Genomic DNA, 19,819 nt, shown 5'->3' with positions numbered 1-19,819 from the left:
TCACGAAAGAAAAAAATTTGGGTTGTGTCCCTTTAACCTCATCAACATTGCTAAACTGGGAGCTTGTAAATTTATAAAAGTTTTTACACTGGATTTTTAGATCAGTATCTGTGCATATGCTTCTTTATAGTAGTGTCTATTACTTGCAGTTATATTTAAATTGGTGTATAGTGTACCTTTAATTTTGAATAGACTAACACTAATAAAATTGATCACAATTAAAATATTGACTGATTATTATAGTAGGGACTAACTTTTACACATTAAAACTTATATTGTAGACCCAGAAGACTAAATCATGGGTTGGCAACCTTGTAGTGCTGGGCGAAAGTACTGAATCTGGAACGTGTGTGTGTGTACTGAATACTCAGAAATGCAATTATCTGGAACGTGTGTGTGTGTGTGTACTGAATACTCAGAAATGCAATTATCTGGAACGTGTGTGTGTGTGTGTGTGTGTGTGTACTGAATACTCAGAAATGCAATTATCTGGAACGTGTGTGTGTGCGTGCGTGCGTGCGTGTACTGAATACTCAGAAATGCAATTATCTGGAACGTGTGTGTGTGCGTGCGTGCGTGCATGCGTGCGTGCGTGTACTGAATACTCAGAAATGCAATTATCTGGAACGTGTGTGTGTGCGTGCGTGCGTGTACTGAATACTCAGAAATGCAATTATCTGGAACGTGTGTGTGTGCGTGCATGCATGCGTGCGTGTACTGAATACTCAGAAATGCAATTATCTGGAACGTGTGTGTGCGTGTGTGTGTACTGAATACTCAGAAATGCAATTATCTGGAACGTGTGTGTGTACTGAATACTCAGAAATGCAATTATCTGGAACGTGTGTGTGTGTGTACTGAATACTCAGAAATGCAATTATCTGGAACGTGTGTGTGTGCGCGTGTGTGCATGCGTGCGTGTACTGAATACTCAGAAATGCAATTATCTGGAACGTGTGTGTGTGCGTGCGTGCGTGTACTGAATACTCAGAAATGCAATTATCTGGAACGTGTGTGTGCGTGTGTGTGTACTGAATACTCAGAAATGCAATTATCTGGAACGTGTGTGTGCGTGTGTGTGTGTGTACTGAATACTCAGAAATGCAATTATCTGGAACGTGTGTGTGTGTACTGAATACTCAGAAATGCAATTATCTGGAACGTGTGTGTGTGCATGCGTGCGTGTACTGAATACTCAGAAATGCAATTATCTGGAATGTGTGTGTGTGCGTGCGTGCATGCGTGCGTGTACTGAATACTCAGAAATGCAATTATCTGGAACGTGTGTGTGTATATATAAAAAAATATAAATGTTTGTGTAATGCAACCATAATTTAGAGCCCCATTTCTCTAGAGCTGTGAAATGTATGGTGTTTTCTAACTATCTATAAATTGGAGGGAGAGATTAAAACAGTAAATATTGCCACAATGCATTTCAAGCTGAAAAAAAAATTATCCTTAAAGTGATAGAAACATCAAACGTAAATGGATTGGACAGAGCGTGACATTTTAAACAACGTTCTAATTTACTTTAGTTATCAATTTTCTTTAGCTCTTTTGGTATCTTTTATTAAGCTGTAATCATAGGTTTGCTCTGGCAGTGACGTTTGCAACAGTGTTTATAGTAATGTTATACATAGTTTCAAACACTCCTGCCATAGACTTCTTAACCCCTTAAAGACCAAGGACGTGTCAGGCACGTCCTCCATTGGGTATCAGTTAATGACCAAGGACGTGCCTGACACGTCCTCTGGGGTTTCAAGCGGTGGAAGCGATCGTGATCGCTTCCAGCCTCTTTCAAGGTATTGCAGTGATGCCTCAATATTTTTTTAGCCACCGGTGCAGAGAGAGCCACTCTGTGGCCCTCTCTGTATCGGCCAGCGATGGTGCCGATCGTTGGTGAATGGGAGGCGTAGCAGGGAGGCGAGTGAGCGGCCCATTGTTGGAGGGACTTCATGATCCTGTCCCTGCAGTACGCGCAAGTCATCGGGAGCACACGAGGGGTGCGCACGCACGCTATATTAAGCTGAGGAAGAGGGAAATTAATGTTTGTTCAGGGATCGGGGAGGGGGAGAGGGTATGGGGGGGGGCAGCTGCACTACGGAAAACTGGAATTATTTTTTTTTTTTTATAAAAGAACGTAAATTTGTAATTATTTTAACTAGGTAGACTAGTTAGTAAATAGTTATTAACTATTTACTAACTACCTAGTTAAAATAAATACAAATTTACCTGTAAAATAAAACCTAACCTGTCTTACACTAACACCTAACATTACACTACAATTAAATCAATTACATTAATTAAATACAATTAAAGGGACACGGAACCCAAATGTTTTCTTTCGTGATTCAGATAGAGCATGCAATTTTAAGCAACTTTCTAATTTACTCCTTTTATCAATTTCTTTGTTCTCTTGCTATCTTTATTTGAAAAAGCAGGCATCTAAGCTTTTTTTCTTGGTTCAGTACTCTGGACAGCACTTTTTTTATTGGTGGATGAATTTATCCACCAATCAGGAAAACCCAGGTTGTTCACCAAAAATGGGCCGGCATCTAAATTTACATTCTTGCATTTCAAATAAAGATACCAAGAAAATAAAGAAAATTTGATAATAGGAGTAAATTAGAAGGTTGCTTAAAATTTCATGCTCTATCTGAATCACGAAAGAAAAAATTTAGGTTCAGTGTCCCTTTAATTGTATTTAATTAATGTAATTGATTTAATTGTAGTGTAATGGGCCTTTTGCGGGGCCTTACCCCAAAGAAATCAGCTCTTTTACCAGTAAAAAAAAAAAAAAAAAAAAACAACCCCCCCAACAGTAAAACCCACCACCCACACAACCAAACCCCCAAAATAAAATCCTATTTGGATGGGCATTGCCCTTAAAAGGGCATTTAGCTCTTTTTCAGCCCAAACCGTAAGCTAAAAATAAAACCCACCCAATAAACCCTTAAAAAAAAAAAAACTAACACTAAACTAAGAAGATCCACTTACAGTTTTTGAAGACCTGACATCCATCCTCAACGAAGCCGGGAGAAGTCTTCATCCAAGCGAGCAGAAGTCCTCAACAAAGCCGGCAGAAGTCTTCATCCAAGCGGCAAGAAGTGGTCCTCCAGACGGGCAGAAGTCTTCATCTTTCTGACGCGGAGCGGCTCCATCTTCAAGAATTCTATCAGCCAATCGGAATTCCCTTTAATTGTATTTAATTAATGTAATTGATTTAATGTTAGTGTAAGACAGGTTAGGTTTTATTTTACAGGTAAATTTGTATTTATTTTAACTAGGTAGTTAGTTAACTATTTACTAACTATTCTACCTAGTTAAAATAAATACAAACTTAGCTGTGAAATAAAAATAAAACCTAAGATAGATACAATGTAACTATTAGTTATATTGTAGCTAGCTTAGGGTTTATTTTACAGGTAAGTATTTAGGTATTAATTTGAAATTTTTTTAGATTTATTTTAATTATGTTAAAGTTAGTGGGTGTTAGGGTTAGATTTAGGGTTAGGTTTAGGGGTTAATAACTTTAGTATAGTGGCAGCGATTTTGGGGGCAGCAGATTAGGGGTTAATAACACTTATGTAGGTCGCATCGATTTTAGGGACAGCAGATTAGGGGTTAATAATATTTAACTAGTGTTTGCGATGCGGGAGTACGTCGGTTTAGGGGTTAATAGGTTTATTATAGTGGCAGCGATGTCGGGAGCGTCAGATTAGTGGTTAATAATTTTATTTTAGTGCTTGCGATGCGGGAGGGCTTCGGTTTAGGGGTTAATAGGTAGTTTATGGGTGTTAGTGTACTTTTTAGCACTTTAGTTATGAGTTTTATGTTACGGCTTTGTAACACAAAAGCCATAACTACTGACTTTCAATTTACGGTATGGATCTTGACGGTATAGGCTGTACCGCTCACTTTTTGGCCGGACAAAATAATACCGGCGCTATGGAAGTCCCATTGAAAAAGGACTTTTTGAAAGCTGCGGTAGTTACATTGCGTTACGGCCAAAAAGGTGAGCGAGACAGATATACCTGCAAAACTTGTAATACCAGCGGTAGTGAAAAAGCATTGTTACAAAGCTTTTTCACTCATAACGCAAAACTCGTAATCTAGCCGAATGACTTTATTAGAAGCAATGCATTTCTCAGCGTGCAGTCAGCTGGGAGGCTGTGACAACCTTTGTTGTCATATATCATCTGTTTGGGTGGTACTAGGCCATTGTTGGCGCCTCTGTTTATTTTTCTGCAGATCATCAAGTACAAGGATTCGAACATCATTTGACAGAGAGCTGCCTGATCTAGAATATATGGACTTTTTGCAAAAGTTTGTGTATATTGTTTGATTGCTTATTTTGGATTCAATAGGAAGTGCCCCCTATGGGATTATGTGTGCATCTGGGAACACTATTTTCTCTTTTTCGCCAAAGCCAGGTAGTTGAACTGTATAAAACAGGAAAGGGATGTTAAAAGATATCCAAGGAATTGAGAATGCAAATCAGCAGTGTTCAAACTCTAATCAAGAAGTGGAAAATGAGGGGTTCTGTTTGATAACATACTGTATTCATCTTGCCATCAATTCTGACCAAATTCCCTGTGCCTTTGTAGCTCACACATCCCCAAAACATCAGCGATCCACCTCCGTGTTTCACAGTAGGAATGGTGTACCTTTCATCATAGGCCTTGTGGACTCCTCTTCAAATGTAGCCTTTATAGTTTTGGCCAAAAAGCTCAGTTCAACTACCTTTTTCCCACAGATCCTTTGACAATTCTTTTGCTTTCCCCATAACTCAGAATCCAGAATCGTTAGTGCAGCACTGGATTAAAGATGCAAGGGTCTGTCAGGAGTCCAGAAACTCATTGACCTTTTATGCACACACACTAACTACCAGAAAACAGATCACAGGTGAGGATGTTTACCTTTAATAGCCATTCAAACCCCTTTGTGTCAACTTGTGTGCATGTTATCAGGCCAAAATCACCAGGGTATGTAAACTTTTGATCAGGGTCAGTTGGGTAGTTTCTGTTATTATAATTTAAAAAGAGTAAACACAGTTGATTGATAATAAATGGCTGCAGCCAAACACTAACCATGAGTGAAAGAAAAGTTTTTGTGTTATCATTCATATTCTCTGAAAAATGGCCAAGAAATCATAAATTCTGCCAGGGTATGTAAACTTATAAGCACAACTGTATGTCTGCTATTTCTGAACAAAGGGGATCCCAGAGAAGCATTTACAACCATTTGTGCAAAAATTATTAAATAAATTATTATTAATTATTTTAACTAGGTCGCTATTAAATAGTTATTAACTATTTAATAGCTATTGTACCTAGTTAAAATAAATACCAAGTTACCTGTAAAATAAATATAAACCCTAAAATAGCTACAATGTAATTATTAATTATATTGTAGCTATCTTAGGGTTTATTTTATAGGTAAGTATTTAGATTTAAATAGGAATAATTTAGTTAATATTATTAATATTATTTAGATTTATTTTAATAATAATTAAGTTAGGGGTGTTAGAGTTAGATAGGGTTAATATAGTTAATATATAATATAATAACTATATTAATTATTAACTATATTAATAATATATTTAATATAATAACTATATTAACCCTAATATAATTAGGGTTAATATAGTTAATATAGGTGGCGGCAGTGTAGGGGGATTAGATTACAGGTAAAAGAGCTGATTACTTTGTGACAATGCCCCGCAAAAGGCCCTTTTAAGGGCTTGTAATAGACCTGGTTACTTTAGGGCAATGCCACGCAAAAAGCCCTTTTCAGGGCTATTTGTAATTTAGTTTAGGGTAGGGACATTTTAGTATTTTTGGGGTTAATACATTTAATATAGGTGGCGGCGGTGTAGGGGGATTAGATTAGGGGGTAATATAGTTAAAATAGGCGGCGGCGGTGTAGGGGGCAATAATTTTAATATAGATGGCGGCGGGGTAGGGGGGTCAGATTAGGGGTTAATATATTTAATATAGGTGGCGACGGCGTAGGGGGATTACATTAGGGGTTAATATATTTAATATAGGTGGCGGCGGTGTAGGGGGATCACATTAGGGGGTTAGACATTTAATGTAGGTGGTAGCGGGGTCCGGGAGCGGCGGTTTAGGGGTTAAACACTTTATTAGGGTTGCGGCGGGGGATCGCAGTTGACAGGTAGATAGACATTGCACATGCGTTAGGTGTTAGGTTTTATTTTGCAGGTAGTTTAGGGAGTTACGGGGCTCCAATACACAGCGTAAGGCTTACTACGCCTGCATTTTGTGGCGAGATGAAAATGGAGTAAGATTTCTCCATTTTCGCCACGTAAGTGCTTACACTGCGTGTAAGTGTAAGTGCGTACACTGCGCTGGTTTGGTATACCTGTCTAGGGCCAAAAAACTACGGCCGAAGGCAGAAATATACGAGCGTAACTTCTAGGTTACGCCGTATATAGGATACCAAACCAGCGCAAAATTTGCCGTCACCGGCTTTTGCGGGCGACGCTGCATATCGGATCAGGCCCTAGGTGCGTCTTATGGAGCGAAAAATACGGTACACATGTGAAGGGTTATTCAGGGATTCCTGACAGATATCAGTGTTACAATGTAACTATCGCTAATTTTGAAAAAAAAAATGGTTTGGAAATAGCAAAGTGCTACTTGTTCTTATTGCCCTATAACTTGTAAAAAAAGCAAAGAACATGTAAAACATTGGGTATTTCTAAACTCAGGACAAAATTTAGAAACTATTTAGCATGATTTTTTTTGGTAGTTCTAGATGTGTAACAGATTTTGGGGGTCAAAGTTAGAAAAAGGGTGTTTTTATAATAATATTTTATATTTTTTTATAGTAAATTATAAGATATGATGAAAATAATGGTATCTTTAGAAAGTTCATTTAAAGGCTAGAAAAACGGTATACAATATGTGTGGGTACAGTAAATGAGAAAGAGGAAAATTACAGCTAAACACAAACACTGCAGAAATGTAAAAATAGCTCTGGTCCCAAACGGTCAACAAATGGAAAAGTGCTCTGGTCACTAAGGGGTTAAAGGAATAGTCTAGTCAAAATTAAAAACTTTTATGATTCAGATAGAGCATGCAATTTTAAGCAACTTTCTAAATTTACTCTTATTTTCAATTTTTCTTCGTTCTCTTGGCATCTTTATTTTAAAAAAGCAGGAATGTAAGCTTAGGAGCCGGCCCATTTTTAGTTCAGCACCTGGGTAGCACTTTTTGATTGGTGTCTAAATGTATCCACTAATCAGTAAGCGCTACCCAGGTGCTGAACCAAAAAAATGGGTTGGCGTCTAAGCTTACATTCAAAAAAGATAACAAGAGAACAAAGAAAAAAATAAATGATAATAGGAGTAAATTAGAAAGATGCTTTAAATCCTCTGCTCTATCTGAATCATGAAAGTTTAATTTTGACTAGACTATCCCTTTAAATAAGACTGCTGAACTTACAGTCCAATAACCAGATCACACTCAGAAAAGGCCCTGCTTGTCAGTGCCATAAACCTTATCAAGCCCTATGTCCACAAATCAGCCCCATGTCAACGTAAAACCTCAGATCCCTCTGACTCTGAAGTCTTCATCTTTCTGACGCGGATCGGCTCCATCTTCAAGAATTCTATCAGCCAATCGGAATTCCCTTTAATTGTATTTAATTAATGTAATTGATTTAATGTTAGTGTAAGACAGGTTAGGTTTTATTTTACAGGTAAATTTGTATTTATTTTAACTAGGTAGTTAGTTAACTATTTACTAACTATTCTACCTAGTTAAAATAAATACAAACTTAGCTGTGAAATAAAAATAAAACCTAAGATAGATACAATGTAACTATTAGTTATATTGTAGCTAGCTTAGGGTTTATTTTACAGGTAAGTATTTAGGTATTAATTTGAATTTTTTTTTAGATTTATTTTAATTATGTTAAAGTTAGTGGGTGTTAGGGTTAGATTTAGGGTTAGGTTTAGGGGTTAATAACTTTAGTATAGTGGCGGCGATTTTGGGGGCAGCAGATTAGGGGTTAATAACACTTATGTAGGTCGCATCGATTTTAGGGACAGCAGATTAGGGGTTAATAATATTTAACTAGTGTTTGCGATGCGGGAGTACGTCGGTTTAGGGGTTAATAGGTTTATTATAGTGGCAGCGATGTCGGGAGCGTCAGATTAGTGGTTAATAATTTTATTTTAGTGCTTGCGATGCGGGAGGGCTTCGGTTTAGGGGTTAATAGGTAGTTTATGGGTGTTAGTGTACTTTTTAGCACTTTAGTTATGAGTTTTATGTTACGGCTTTGTAACACAAAAGCCATAACTACTGACTTTCAATTTACGGTATGGATCTTGACGGTATAGGCTGTACCGCTCACTTTTTGGCCGGACAAAATAATACCGGCGCTATGGAAGTCCCATTGAAAAAGGACTTTTTGAAAGCTGCGGTAGTTACATTGCGTTACGGCCAAAAAGGTGTGCGAGACAGATATACCTGCAAAACTTGTAATACCAGCGGTAGTGAAAAAGCATCGTTACAAAGCTTTTTCACTCATAACGCAAAACTCGTAATCTAGCCGAATGACTTTATTAGAAGCAATGCATTTCTCAGCGTGCAGTCAGCTGGGAGGCTGTGACAACCTTTGTTGTCATATATCATCTGTTTGGGTGGTACTAGGCCATTGTTGGCGCCTGTTTATTTTTCTGCAGATCATCAAGTACCAGGATTCGAACATCATTTGACAGAGAGTTGCCTGATCTAGAATATATGGACTTTTTGCAAAAGTTTGTGTATATTGTTTGATTGCTTATTTTGGATTCAATAGGAAGTGCCCCCTATGGGATTATGTGTGCATCTGGGAACACTATTTTCTCTTTTTCGCCAAAGCCAGGTAGTTGAACTGTATAAAACAGGAAAGGGATGTTAAAAGATATCCAAGGAATGGTGTACCTTTCATCATAGGCCTTGTGGACTCCTCTTCAAATGTAGCGTTTATAGTTTTGGCCAAAAAGCTCAGTTCAACTACTTTTTCCCACAGATCCTTTGACAATTCTTTTTCTTTCCCCATGACTCAGAATCCAGAATCGTTAGTGCAGCACTGGATTAAAGATGCAAGGGTCTGTCAGGAGTCCAGAAACTCATTGACCTTTTATACACACACACTAACTACCAGAAAACAGATTACAGGTGAGGATGTTTACCTTTAATAGCCATTCAAACCCCTTTGTGTCAACTTGTGTGCATGTTATCAGGCCAAAATCACCAGGGTATGTAAACTTTTGATCAGGGTCACTTGGGTAGTTTGTTGTTATTATGATTTAAAAAGAGTAAACACAGTTGATTGATAATAAATGGCTGCAGCCAAACACTAACCATGAGTGAAAGAAAAGTTTTTGTGTTATCATTCATATTCTCTGAAAAATGGCCAAGAAATCATAAATTCTGCCAGGGTATGTAAACTTATAAGCACAACTGTATGTCTGCTATTTCTGAACAAAGGGGATCCCAGAGAAGCATTTACAACCATTTGTGCAAAAATTATTAAATAAATTATTATTAATTATTTTAACTAGGTCGCTATTAAATAGTTATTAACTATTTAATAGCTATTGTACCTAGTTAAAATAAATACCAAGTTACCTGTAAAATAAATATAAACCCTAAAATAGCTACAATGTAATTATTAATTATATTGTAGCTATCTTAGGGTTTATTTTATAGGTAAGTATTTAGATTTAAATAGGAATAATTTAGTTAATATTATTAATATTATTTAGATTTATTTTAATAATAATTAAGTTAGGGGTGTTAGAGTTAGATAGGGTTAATATAGTTAATATATAATATAATAACTATATTAATTATTAACTATATTAATAATATATTTAATATAATAACTATATTAACCCTAATATAATTAGGGTTAATATAGTTAATATAGGTGGCGGCGGTGTAGGGGGGTCAGATTAGGGGTTAATATATTTAATATAGGTGGCGGCGGTGTAGGGGGATTAGATTAGGGGGTAATACATTTATTATAGGTGGCGGCGGTGTAGGGGGATTAGATTACAGGTAAAAGAGCTGATTACTTCGTGACAATGCCCCGCAAAAGGCCCTTTTAAGGGCTTGTAATAGACCTGGTTACTTTAGGGCAATGCCACGCAAAAAGCCCTTTTCAGGGCTATTTGTAATTTAGTTTAGGGTAGGGACATTTTAGTATTTTTGGGGTTAATACATTTAATATAGGTGGTCGGCGGTGTAGGGGGATTAGATTAGGGGGTAATATAGTTAAAATAGGCGGCGGCGGTGTAGGGGGCTCACATTAGGGGGTAATAATTTTAATATAGATGGCGGCGGGGTAGGGGGGTCAGATTAGGGGTTAATATATTTAATATAGGTGGTGACGGCGTAGGGGGATTACATTAGGGGTTAATAATTTTAATATAGGTGGCGGCGGTGTAGGGGGATCACATTAGGGGGTTAGACATTTAATGTAGGTGGTAGCGGGGTCCGGGAGCGGCGGTTTAGGGGTTAAACACTTTATTAGGGTTGCGGCGGGGGATCGCAGTTGACAGGTAGATAGACATTGCACATGCGTTAGGTGTTAGGTTTTATTTTGCAGGTAGTTTAGGGAGTTACGGGGCTCCAATACACAGCGTAAGGCTTACTACGCCTGCATTTTGTGGCGAGATGAAAATGGAGTAAGATTTCTCCATTTTCGCCACGTAAGTGCTTACACTGTATATTGGATACCAAACTGCGCTGGTTTGGTATACCTGTCTAGGGCCAAAAAACTACGGCCGAAGGCAGAAATATACGAGCGTAACTTCTAGGTTACGCCGTATATAGGATACCAAACCAGCGCAAAATTTGCCGTCACCGGCTTTTGCGGGCGACGCTGCATATCGGATCAGGCCCTAGGTGCGTCTTATGGAGCGAAAAATACGGTACACATGTGAAGGGTTATTCAGGGATTCCTGACAGATATCAGTGTTACAATGTAACTATCGCTAATTTTGAAAAAAAAAAATGGTTTGGAAATAGCAAAGTGCTACTTGTTCTTATTGCCCTATAACTTGTAAAAAAAGCAAAGAACATGTAAAACATTGGGTATTTCTAAACTCAGGACAAAATTTAGAAACTATTTAGCATGGTTTTTTTTGGTAGTTCTAGATGTGTAACAGATTTTGGGGGTCAAAGTTAGAAAAAGTGTGTTTTTATAATAATATTTTATATTTTTTTATAGTAAATTATAAGATATGATGAAAATAATGGTATCTTTAGAAAGTTCATTTAAAGGCTAGAAAAACGGTATACAATGTGTGTGGGTACAGTAAATGAGAAAGAGGAAAATTACAGCTAAACACAAACACTGCAGAAATGTAAAAATAGCTCTGGTCCCAAACGGTCAACAAATGGAAAAGCGCTCTGGTCACTAAGGGGTTAAAGGAATAGTCTAGTCAAAATTAAAAACTTTTATGATTCAGATAGAGCATGCAATTTTAAGCAACTTTCTAAATTTACTCTTATTTTCAATTTTTCTTCGTTCTCTTGGCATCTTTATTTTAAAAAAGCAGGAATGTAAGCTTAGGAGCCGGCCCATTTTTAGTTCAGCACCTGGGTAGCACTTTTTGATTGGTGTCTAAATGTATCCACTAATCAGTAAGCGCTACCCAGGTGCTGAACCAAAAAAAATGGGTTGGCGTCTAAGCTTACATTCAAAAAAGATAACAAGAGAACAAAGAAAAAAATAAATGATAATAGGAGTAAATTAGAAAGATGCTTTAAATCCTCTGCTCTATCTGAATCATGAAAGTTTAATTTTGACTAGACTATCCCTTTAAATAAGACTGCTGAACTTACAGTCCAATAACCAGATCACACTCAGAAAAGGCCCTGCTTGTCAGTGCCATAAACCTTATCAAGCCCTATGTCCACAAATCAGCCCCATGTCAACGTAAAACCTCAGATCCCTCTGACAGCCCAAGCCCACTTATAACCTCAGATAAGACCCATCTAGCAGTCACATGTCCACTTGTAACCTCATATCAGAACCCTCTTGCAGCAGCCCCACTTCCACGTATAATCTCATACACCTCTGGCAGCCCCATGTCCACTTATAACCTCAGATCAAACCCCTCTGGCAACCCCAATCTCACATCAGACCCCTCTGGCAATACCGTGTCTACTTAAAACCTCAGATCAGACCCCTCTGGCAGCCCAAGACCACTTATAACCTCAGATCAGACCCCTCTGGCAATACCGTGTCTACTTAAAACCTCAGATCAGACCCCTCTGGCAGCCCAAGACCACTTATAACCTCAGATCAGACCCCTCTGGCAATACGGTGTCTACTTAAAACCTCAGATCAGACCCCTCTGGCAGCCCAAGACCACTTATAACCTCAGATCAGAACCCTCTGGCAATACCGTGTCTACTTAAAACCTCAGATCAGACCCCTCTGGCAGCCCTGTCTCACACATACTACTCACTCTTCTCTAACACATACTTTTTATGGAATCACTCCTAACAAGAGTCTGCAAATCCTATAGTCACAATTGTTTATAGACTAATTTAGACTGTGGTGTTCTTAGCTAACCTTATTCTGATGTCTTAACTACTCTAGCACTTCATGTTATCAAGCTTTAGAAGAAGGAAGGAGAGTGGCATCTTCACTTCTTTACTCCAGATCAGAAGCTTATATTGCCTGCAGTATTTATTACACCACGAGCAATAAAAACTTCCATTTCAGAGCCTTGCCAGGATAAAAGGTGGGCAGGGGGCCTTCTGTGATCTCCTACAAGCAGTGTGTTATATTCATACCAAAACTAAACAAGCGGTAAAAACAGAAGTATATCAGGAAGTTGAGTCCTGAAAGTTTAATTTTGACTTTATTAATGATATCAAACACTGTGATAAAAGCCAAGTGTATGAGTACATCACAGCCAGCACTACCACATTATTTATAGGAACAATGCATCAGGTCACATAGTTTTAAGAACTATGACTGCCTCCATTGTTAGGAGTAATCATACATTTCTCTGAGCTTAGATTGTTCAAGGGAAATATAATAACAAATAAAGATTGCTCTATATGCATACAGTGGTTTGTTTATGGACAGCTCCTGTGTTTTAAAGCAGAAGCCTAAAATGACAAAAGGCACTCATCCTTCTGCAGGGAACACAGAGTTGGATAGCATTGGGTGCAAAGCCTCCTAATTAAACACATTTCAATGTCAGGGAATCTTATTCCCTTGTTGCCTGGTATGTTCTATGTTATTTACTTTGTGACACATACAGAGCCTGGAGCTAAAGTACACCCTAGGCTATCAAGTACTTTCATATGTGAATTGCAGGCGTTATAACATTGAGCAACAAATGTCCTTTACGGGTGACCCACAGCTTACATGATACGTTCATCACTGTATTATACTAAATACATCCACTCACCCGCTGTGCTTTTTCCCATATCTGATTCAGTTTCATTATCCTGAACTCGGTACCCTCGCGATCTGACCGATTCTCGTTCATCTCCCGGGTATATTTTCCCCCTCCATTCCCAGCTTGAGCTCCGAACAGAAGCCAGGAACACAGCAACAGCAAAAAGAGATGAGGAGACATATCTCAAAGAACACAGAGCAAGAGCAGCACAACTGCACAGCATTCGACACAGGCTGCTCAAACACGCGGCCTCTGATTGGTTATATTATATGCCTATCCCAGCTGGAACCACGAACTTGTCTCTCATTGGTTGAAAACAGACATTGCATCCGCTTTCTGTCGGAATGTATCCATAACTGCGCAGAATCGAATGGATCGTTGAGTTTGTCTTCACTTTGCTAAGTAATGGCTTAGCTGGAAAATTACTTTCTGGATATATATATATATATATATTTTTGGAGTACCACACTGAGAACTGCTAATAATAAAAGAATACAATCAAGAAAAAGCCCTTTATTACCCATTCCCCAGTTTTTCATAACCAACACTGTTATATTGATATACTTTTAACCTCTGTGATTACCTGGTATCTAAAAAATCTAAGCCTCTTCAGCATAAAAGAAGATATTTCCTGTTATAGCCTCACCACATTTTCTTCTTTATTTTATGTACAGTGTATTTGAGAAAAGTAATAATGATGCTTTTTATTCAAATGCAAGTTAAAATTAAAAGGGTACTACATTCCTGTGTTTAAACATAGTTTGTTTAAAGTGACATTTTCGCCTTTGTATAAACAGATCTGGAATGTTAGCAATATTTTAGATGGAGTTTAATTTATCAGTTGTAATAAAGATACACTTTAAATTACTTTATTAATTTTTAATGTAGAGCCGCCCACTTCACAAGTATTTTTTTTTTGTTAGCTAATGGTTTAAACAAAAAAAAAGAAATTGTATGAGTGCCATATGGCTAGAGCGTCGATTGGAGAACAGTTCAAACCGCAAGCTCACAAAAAAATTACTTTCAAAGTGGGTGGCCCGAGCACGCGGTATATAATTTCAGCGCTACAGTAAAAAGTCATTTATACAGTATATTCATTAGAACTGATGAATTAAACTCCATCTAAAATATTGCTAACTTTCTGGATCTTTTTATACAAAGGGGAAAGTGTACCATCACTTTAAAAATGTAGTACAACGATTCTGTCATCTGGACTAGGTTTACCAGCTGTCCTTCACAAAAATATGGGGGGACTGGAGGTAAGTGGTGTCACACAACAGCCCCTCTCCAAAACTCTACCCTATGCCCCCACCCTTGATACTGCCATGGATATGTTTCACAACTAAGTAGTGATTTGACCCCTGTTTGTCTGCCAGTAGCTCAGACAGAGCTGTTTTCTTCCATGGTGTTGGTTCACAGTAAAACATACAGAACAGTGATTTCACTCCAGTGGCTAAATGTAACACACAAAACAGTATTTTTTTTTTTACATTTCAATATTTTTATTGAGATATTCAAATAATATAATCATGTACATACAATGTGAGAAGTAACATAGTACTAACTGTTACATTTGCAATAATATCTTATTGAAAATAATTTTAGTTACAATTTCACAAACCAAGTAATACATTGCTGTAATATATCTAGTATTAAGTGACATAAATGCAACGTTTTCTTCTTGCATCCATAAATAATATATGAGTATTTAACATCGGTACAATATATACAATGTAAACTTAATGTAATCTTTTCTCTCTCTTTTTTTTTTTTTCTTCTTTTTTTCCCTTCCTCTTTCTCAGAACAGTATTTTAATAACCCTCTTTAACTGCCAGAAACACAAGGGATTCTTTTTTTCCTTTTTTTAACACATTTGGCTGCCAGTAATACATAGAGTATCACTTCTTTCTGGGCCATATTTGTAAGGCATAGAGACCTTTACAATTTATATGCCACTCAGGGGACATTTTTTTATTATTATTATTATTTTTTGAATGGACTTTTAAGTTTCCAGTATTTTTTGTGCAGAAACCCTATCTGAGAGTTGAACATGATTATAATCTACCCCCCCCCCCCCACACACACACACACAAACACACACACTGTTGCTTATCCTCAATACGCTGTCCTCATGCCAGTGGCATAGATTATCAGAAGTTATGGGTATGCCAGGTGAAAGTTTTTTACACCACATGGCTTTCATTTCTAGAACTAATCCAAAGCAGAACGACATGAACACCTTTTGCTATTATGCAATAGCCTTTCTGACAGTGTTTTATGGCCATATTATCAAAGGTTGTGCAGCCACCAATCAGCAGTTAGCTCCCAGTAGTGCACTGCTGCTCCTGAGCCTAACTAGGTATGCTTTTCAACAAAGGATAACAACAGAACAAAGCAAATTAGATAGAAGTAAATTGGAAAGTTGTTTAAAATTGCATGCTCTGTATGAATTGTAAAATATTTATTTTGACTTTACTTTCTTTTTAATGATTGTATTATTTTTTAACTAATACAATAAAAAGTTGATATACAAAATACAATTTCATAATATAGATATGCTTCCTTTATATTAAGGTAGCCAAATTAATTTACTTTTATTGAAAAATAAAATCATACATACATTACATTGATTTATATCTGCATATGATTTGCAACTGCAACCATGCAAGCATGCCCATTTGAGTAAAAAGTACTTTATTAGATCTTGAGAAAGCTATAGATAATTCAAACAGCATTTAACATTCAATGAAACTAAATAACCTAACAGAATAACTAACAATAAGTCACCTTTAAAGAATGGGGGTATTTGTGACTGACTTAAAGGGACAGTGAGTCTACACCAAAATTGTTATTTAAAAATAAAAAGATAACGCATTTACTACACATTCTCCACCTTTGCACAATCAACATTGTTATATTAACATAATTTATAACATTTAAACCTCTAAATGTCTCCCTGTTTCTAAGCCACTACAGACAGCCTCTTATAACATGCTTTTTTATTAGCTTTTCACAACAAGACACTGTTAATGCATGTGTGTCATACAGATAACATTGTGCTCACTATCATGGAGTTGTGAGAGACACAGCACTAATTGTCTAAAATGCAAGTTAATAAATAAATAGCCATGTGATAAGGGGGCTGTCAGAAGAGGCTTAGCTACAAGGTAATCACAGAGGTAAAAAGTGTAATAATATAACCATGTTAGCTGTGCAAAACTGGAGAATGACTAATAAAAGGATTTATCTATCTTTTAAAGCAATACACATTTTGGAGTAGACTATCCTTTTAATGTGTCTCTTCCTGATTCTTTGCTTGCTCATCTGTAAAATCTGAGCCATAGTGATCTTGTACCGTATATTCCCCACACCTGCAATGTTAATAATTTAATAATTGAGTCACTGACTGATTATTCATTTATGGTTCTTCTGCACTGTTTCACAGCCAATTACCTATAAAAACATTCTGCTTCCAAATAGGGAACATCTGCACAGCTCAGCTTTCTTTTTTTCTCACAAAATTCAAAGTGGAATGATTAACTCATTATGTCTTGCATTGACCGTCCTAGTTATCTTTACCATAATCTCATTATTCCAGCTACAATCCATCATGAATGCTTCAATCCAACTTTTCCACCTCACCAAGGCCCTGATATTCAAAAGCTTTCTGCTTGGTTGAGATATTCTAAAATTATCTTACAACACTGCAAGGTCCCTAGTAAAATTTTCAAAAGGCAGATTTTTGCTTTACTTCTCCAAGGGGTATGTTCTCTGCATTTCTGTATGTGAAAGAGAGACAAGCCCAGTGCAATATAGCACTGAATGGCATGAGAGTTCTGCTGCATTTACACTTTGTGCTATCTATTTTATGTCACTTTACAATTCGAATTAAATGTTATTACATTTAAACTTTGCTCTTTCTATTTTGTATTTTATTTTGTGTACAGCAGTGTATTTAGGATTGCGATTTTACAAATTCTGATTATAGAGCAGACTTCACAGAGGTATAACTCCCTGAATTTTATAAGAAAAGGGGAGGAACCTAGAAATTCCAGATAAATGAGAGATACCTTCTATAGAAAGCACTGAAGCTCTCTGGGATATACAATTTCACATATGAGAGAGAAGGTAACTGGAGAACCACTGGGGCTGATATAAAGGCTCCATTTGCATCAATTCCAAATTAAACTGAAATGTTTTCACTACAATTTAACTTGCTTTTGTCTATGTTTTAGTATATATCAATTTTCTGTTAGTTAAAATATAAGTGTATTGTGACTTTTGAGCAAACTTCACCTGCATACAGCTGGCGAGACAAATCAGTGAGACCAGCTTGCTTAAAATGCTTAGAACATTTCACGACTGGCAGAGAGCTTCAGATATACCATGGGAACTCCCCTGTTAAGCCCAGGGCACCGCCCTCTTCCTCACACTTTCTGAAAGTGTCATTTCTAGTTGCAATGCAGCAACTACAGGATGCAAAGTAATTTGTATATATAAATAGAAATATACAAAGTGTTATCTAATTTTTTAAAGTAACAGAGAAACTTTCAAACCATAAACAAAATTGTAAAATCACTTCTAGAGCTAAATCTAAATGTATTAAAATATAAATGAGAAAACTTAAATGCAATAATACTGAAAGGACCCAATCTAAAGTGTAAAGTGAACTAAAATACAAATCACAAAGCGTAAGTGTAAGAAAACTCTCATATCAGTGCTATATTTCACTGTTCTTGTCGCTCTTGTCATAGATAGAAATGAGAGAGATCTCACAGTGCTGGAGAATTCCACCCTCTTTCTTTTGAATATTCAATTAATTCAGCCCCTGTGAAGTCTGAACTGCAATTTCTCTCCATGCTGGAGAACCTTTGAATACCAGGGCCCCAGTGTTCAAAATCTGCAATTCCACTCTGATAATCCCTAGACCAATGATGACTAACCTAGACACCCCATATGCTTCGGAACTACATTTCCCATGATGCTCAACTAGACTGCAGAGTGCCTAAAGCATCATGGGAAATGTAGTTTTCAAATCTGAAGTGCCAAGGTTAACCATCACTGCCCTAGACCATACTCATATTCAGGGGTGGACTGAGACCAATCAGGGCCCCGGGCATAAATTACAGAAGGCCACCACTGTCTCACACTGACCCAAAAGTATTCAAATTAATGCAAATGAACATGAAAGCCTCCCTTCCCTGCCCCCACCAACCCCCCCCAACCTCCAGGGCCAAGGCCCCCACCGTCAAGGGCCAGAGACAGGGCCCCCAACCTTCAGGGCCAGGCCACACATTCCATGACCCTCACAGAGACAGACCCTTGACAGTACCCTCCCACACTCTAGGACCCCCTGAGCAACAAATCCCACATCCAGACAAAAGGGCCCTCACTAAACCCACACTTAACTGCTTAGTTACAGATAGAGCAGCTGTAAGACCCAGCTTAAGCAGCACACCAGGAGACCTGGAGATGCCATTTGTGGGCCCCCCTACATGCTGCGCTCTCGGTCCAGGTCCTATTTGCCCAGCTTATCAGTCCAGTCCATATTACTTCCTCATGTTCTCAAAGCCTTGATGTCTACAAAAGTTGATTCTGTGGCCATATTTTGTATTTGCTGGTAACACCATAAGCAGTGAACACATATGCACAACAACATGGAAAATATATGCACTGCCCTTACCCATATATGATTAACAGATACAGGGCACTTGTGGGACCGCTGCAATGATTAGAAAAAGGGTATAAATAAAAAAAAGTATTCATTTTAGTTGAAATAATTTTTATTAACTCCTCTCCATCTCCATATTTCACAGAGAACATACATACATTTCACAATTTGGGTACATCAGACACCAAAATATAACAGTTTCTTAACAAAAGTTTGCTTATCTCTGAAGGTTTCCCTTTATTTGAGTCTCTTAACAGTTCGTATGCCTCATCCCTTGCTTGCACACATGAAGAATTTGGCAATTGGATGTATTTTTAACGTATATTCTCGAAACAGTATTCTTCGTAGTATTCTGTGGAGTTGTTTTTCTTGATAAGTTCTCCCCCTGTTATTGCTCTTTTTTAATCTCCTTTAGGATAATACTCATTGTAGGGAGTAGGGTAATGTGGGGGGTGATTTCTCATTACATTTTCAAAATAGATCACCAACATCTTAAATACAAACAAACTAAACCAACAAATAAAAGGTATAGAAACATTTATAGAGTTATATTATGTCACTGCACACTTTATATTCTCTGTATCTAGAAATTATTTGCTCATCTAGGAATACATCTACCAAGGACCCAATTATCCCCCTTAGCCAACCATCTCCCCTCTCTTCCTTCTTAAATATAGGGTATGCCTACTCATCTCTTCAATCCT

At 37.4% G+C, this 19,819-nt stretch overlaps 1 protein-coding gene across 1 annotated transcript in view; it reads right to left on the bottom strand.

Annotated features, from left to right (window-relative positions):
• Positions 1–13,685, bottom strand: part of LRPAP1 (LDL receptor related protein associated protein 1) — a 112,970-nt gene extending 99,285 nt beyond the window's left edge. The window contains exon 1 of the mRNA XM_053704181.1: positions 13,454–13,685. Within this exon, the coding sequence (XP_053560156.1) occupies positions 13,454–13,624 (171 nt within the window). The 5' untranslated portion in view covers positions 13,625–13,685. The remainder of the gene's footprint in view (positions 1–13,453) is intronic.
• Between the last annotated feature and the right edge of the window lie 6,134 nt (positions 13,686–19,819).

Source organism: Bombina bombina, chromosome 2, assembly GCF_027579735.1.
Source record: "Bombina bombina isolate aBomBom1 chromosome 2, aBomBom1.pri, whole genome shotgun sequence".
Taxonomy (NCBI): Eukaryota; Metazoa; Chordata; class Amphibia; order Anura; family Bombinatoridae; genus Bombina; species Bombina bombina.
Note: the sequence above shows the minus strand (reverse complement) of the source record. Positions and strands in the feature narration are given on the sequence as shown.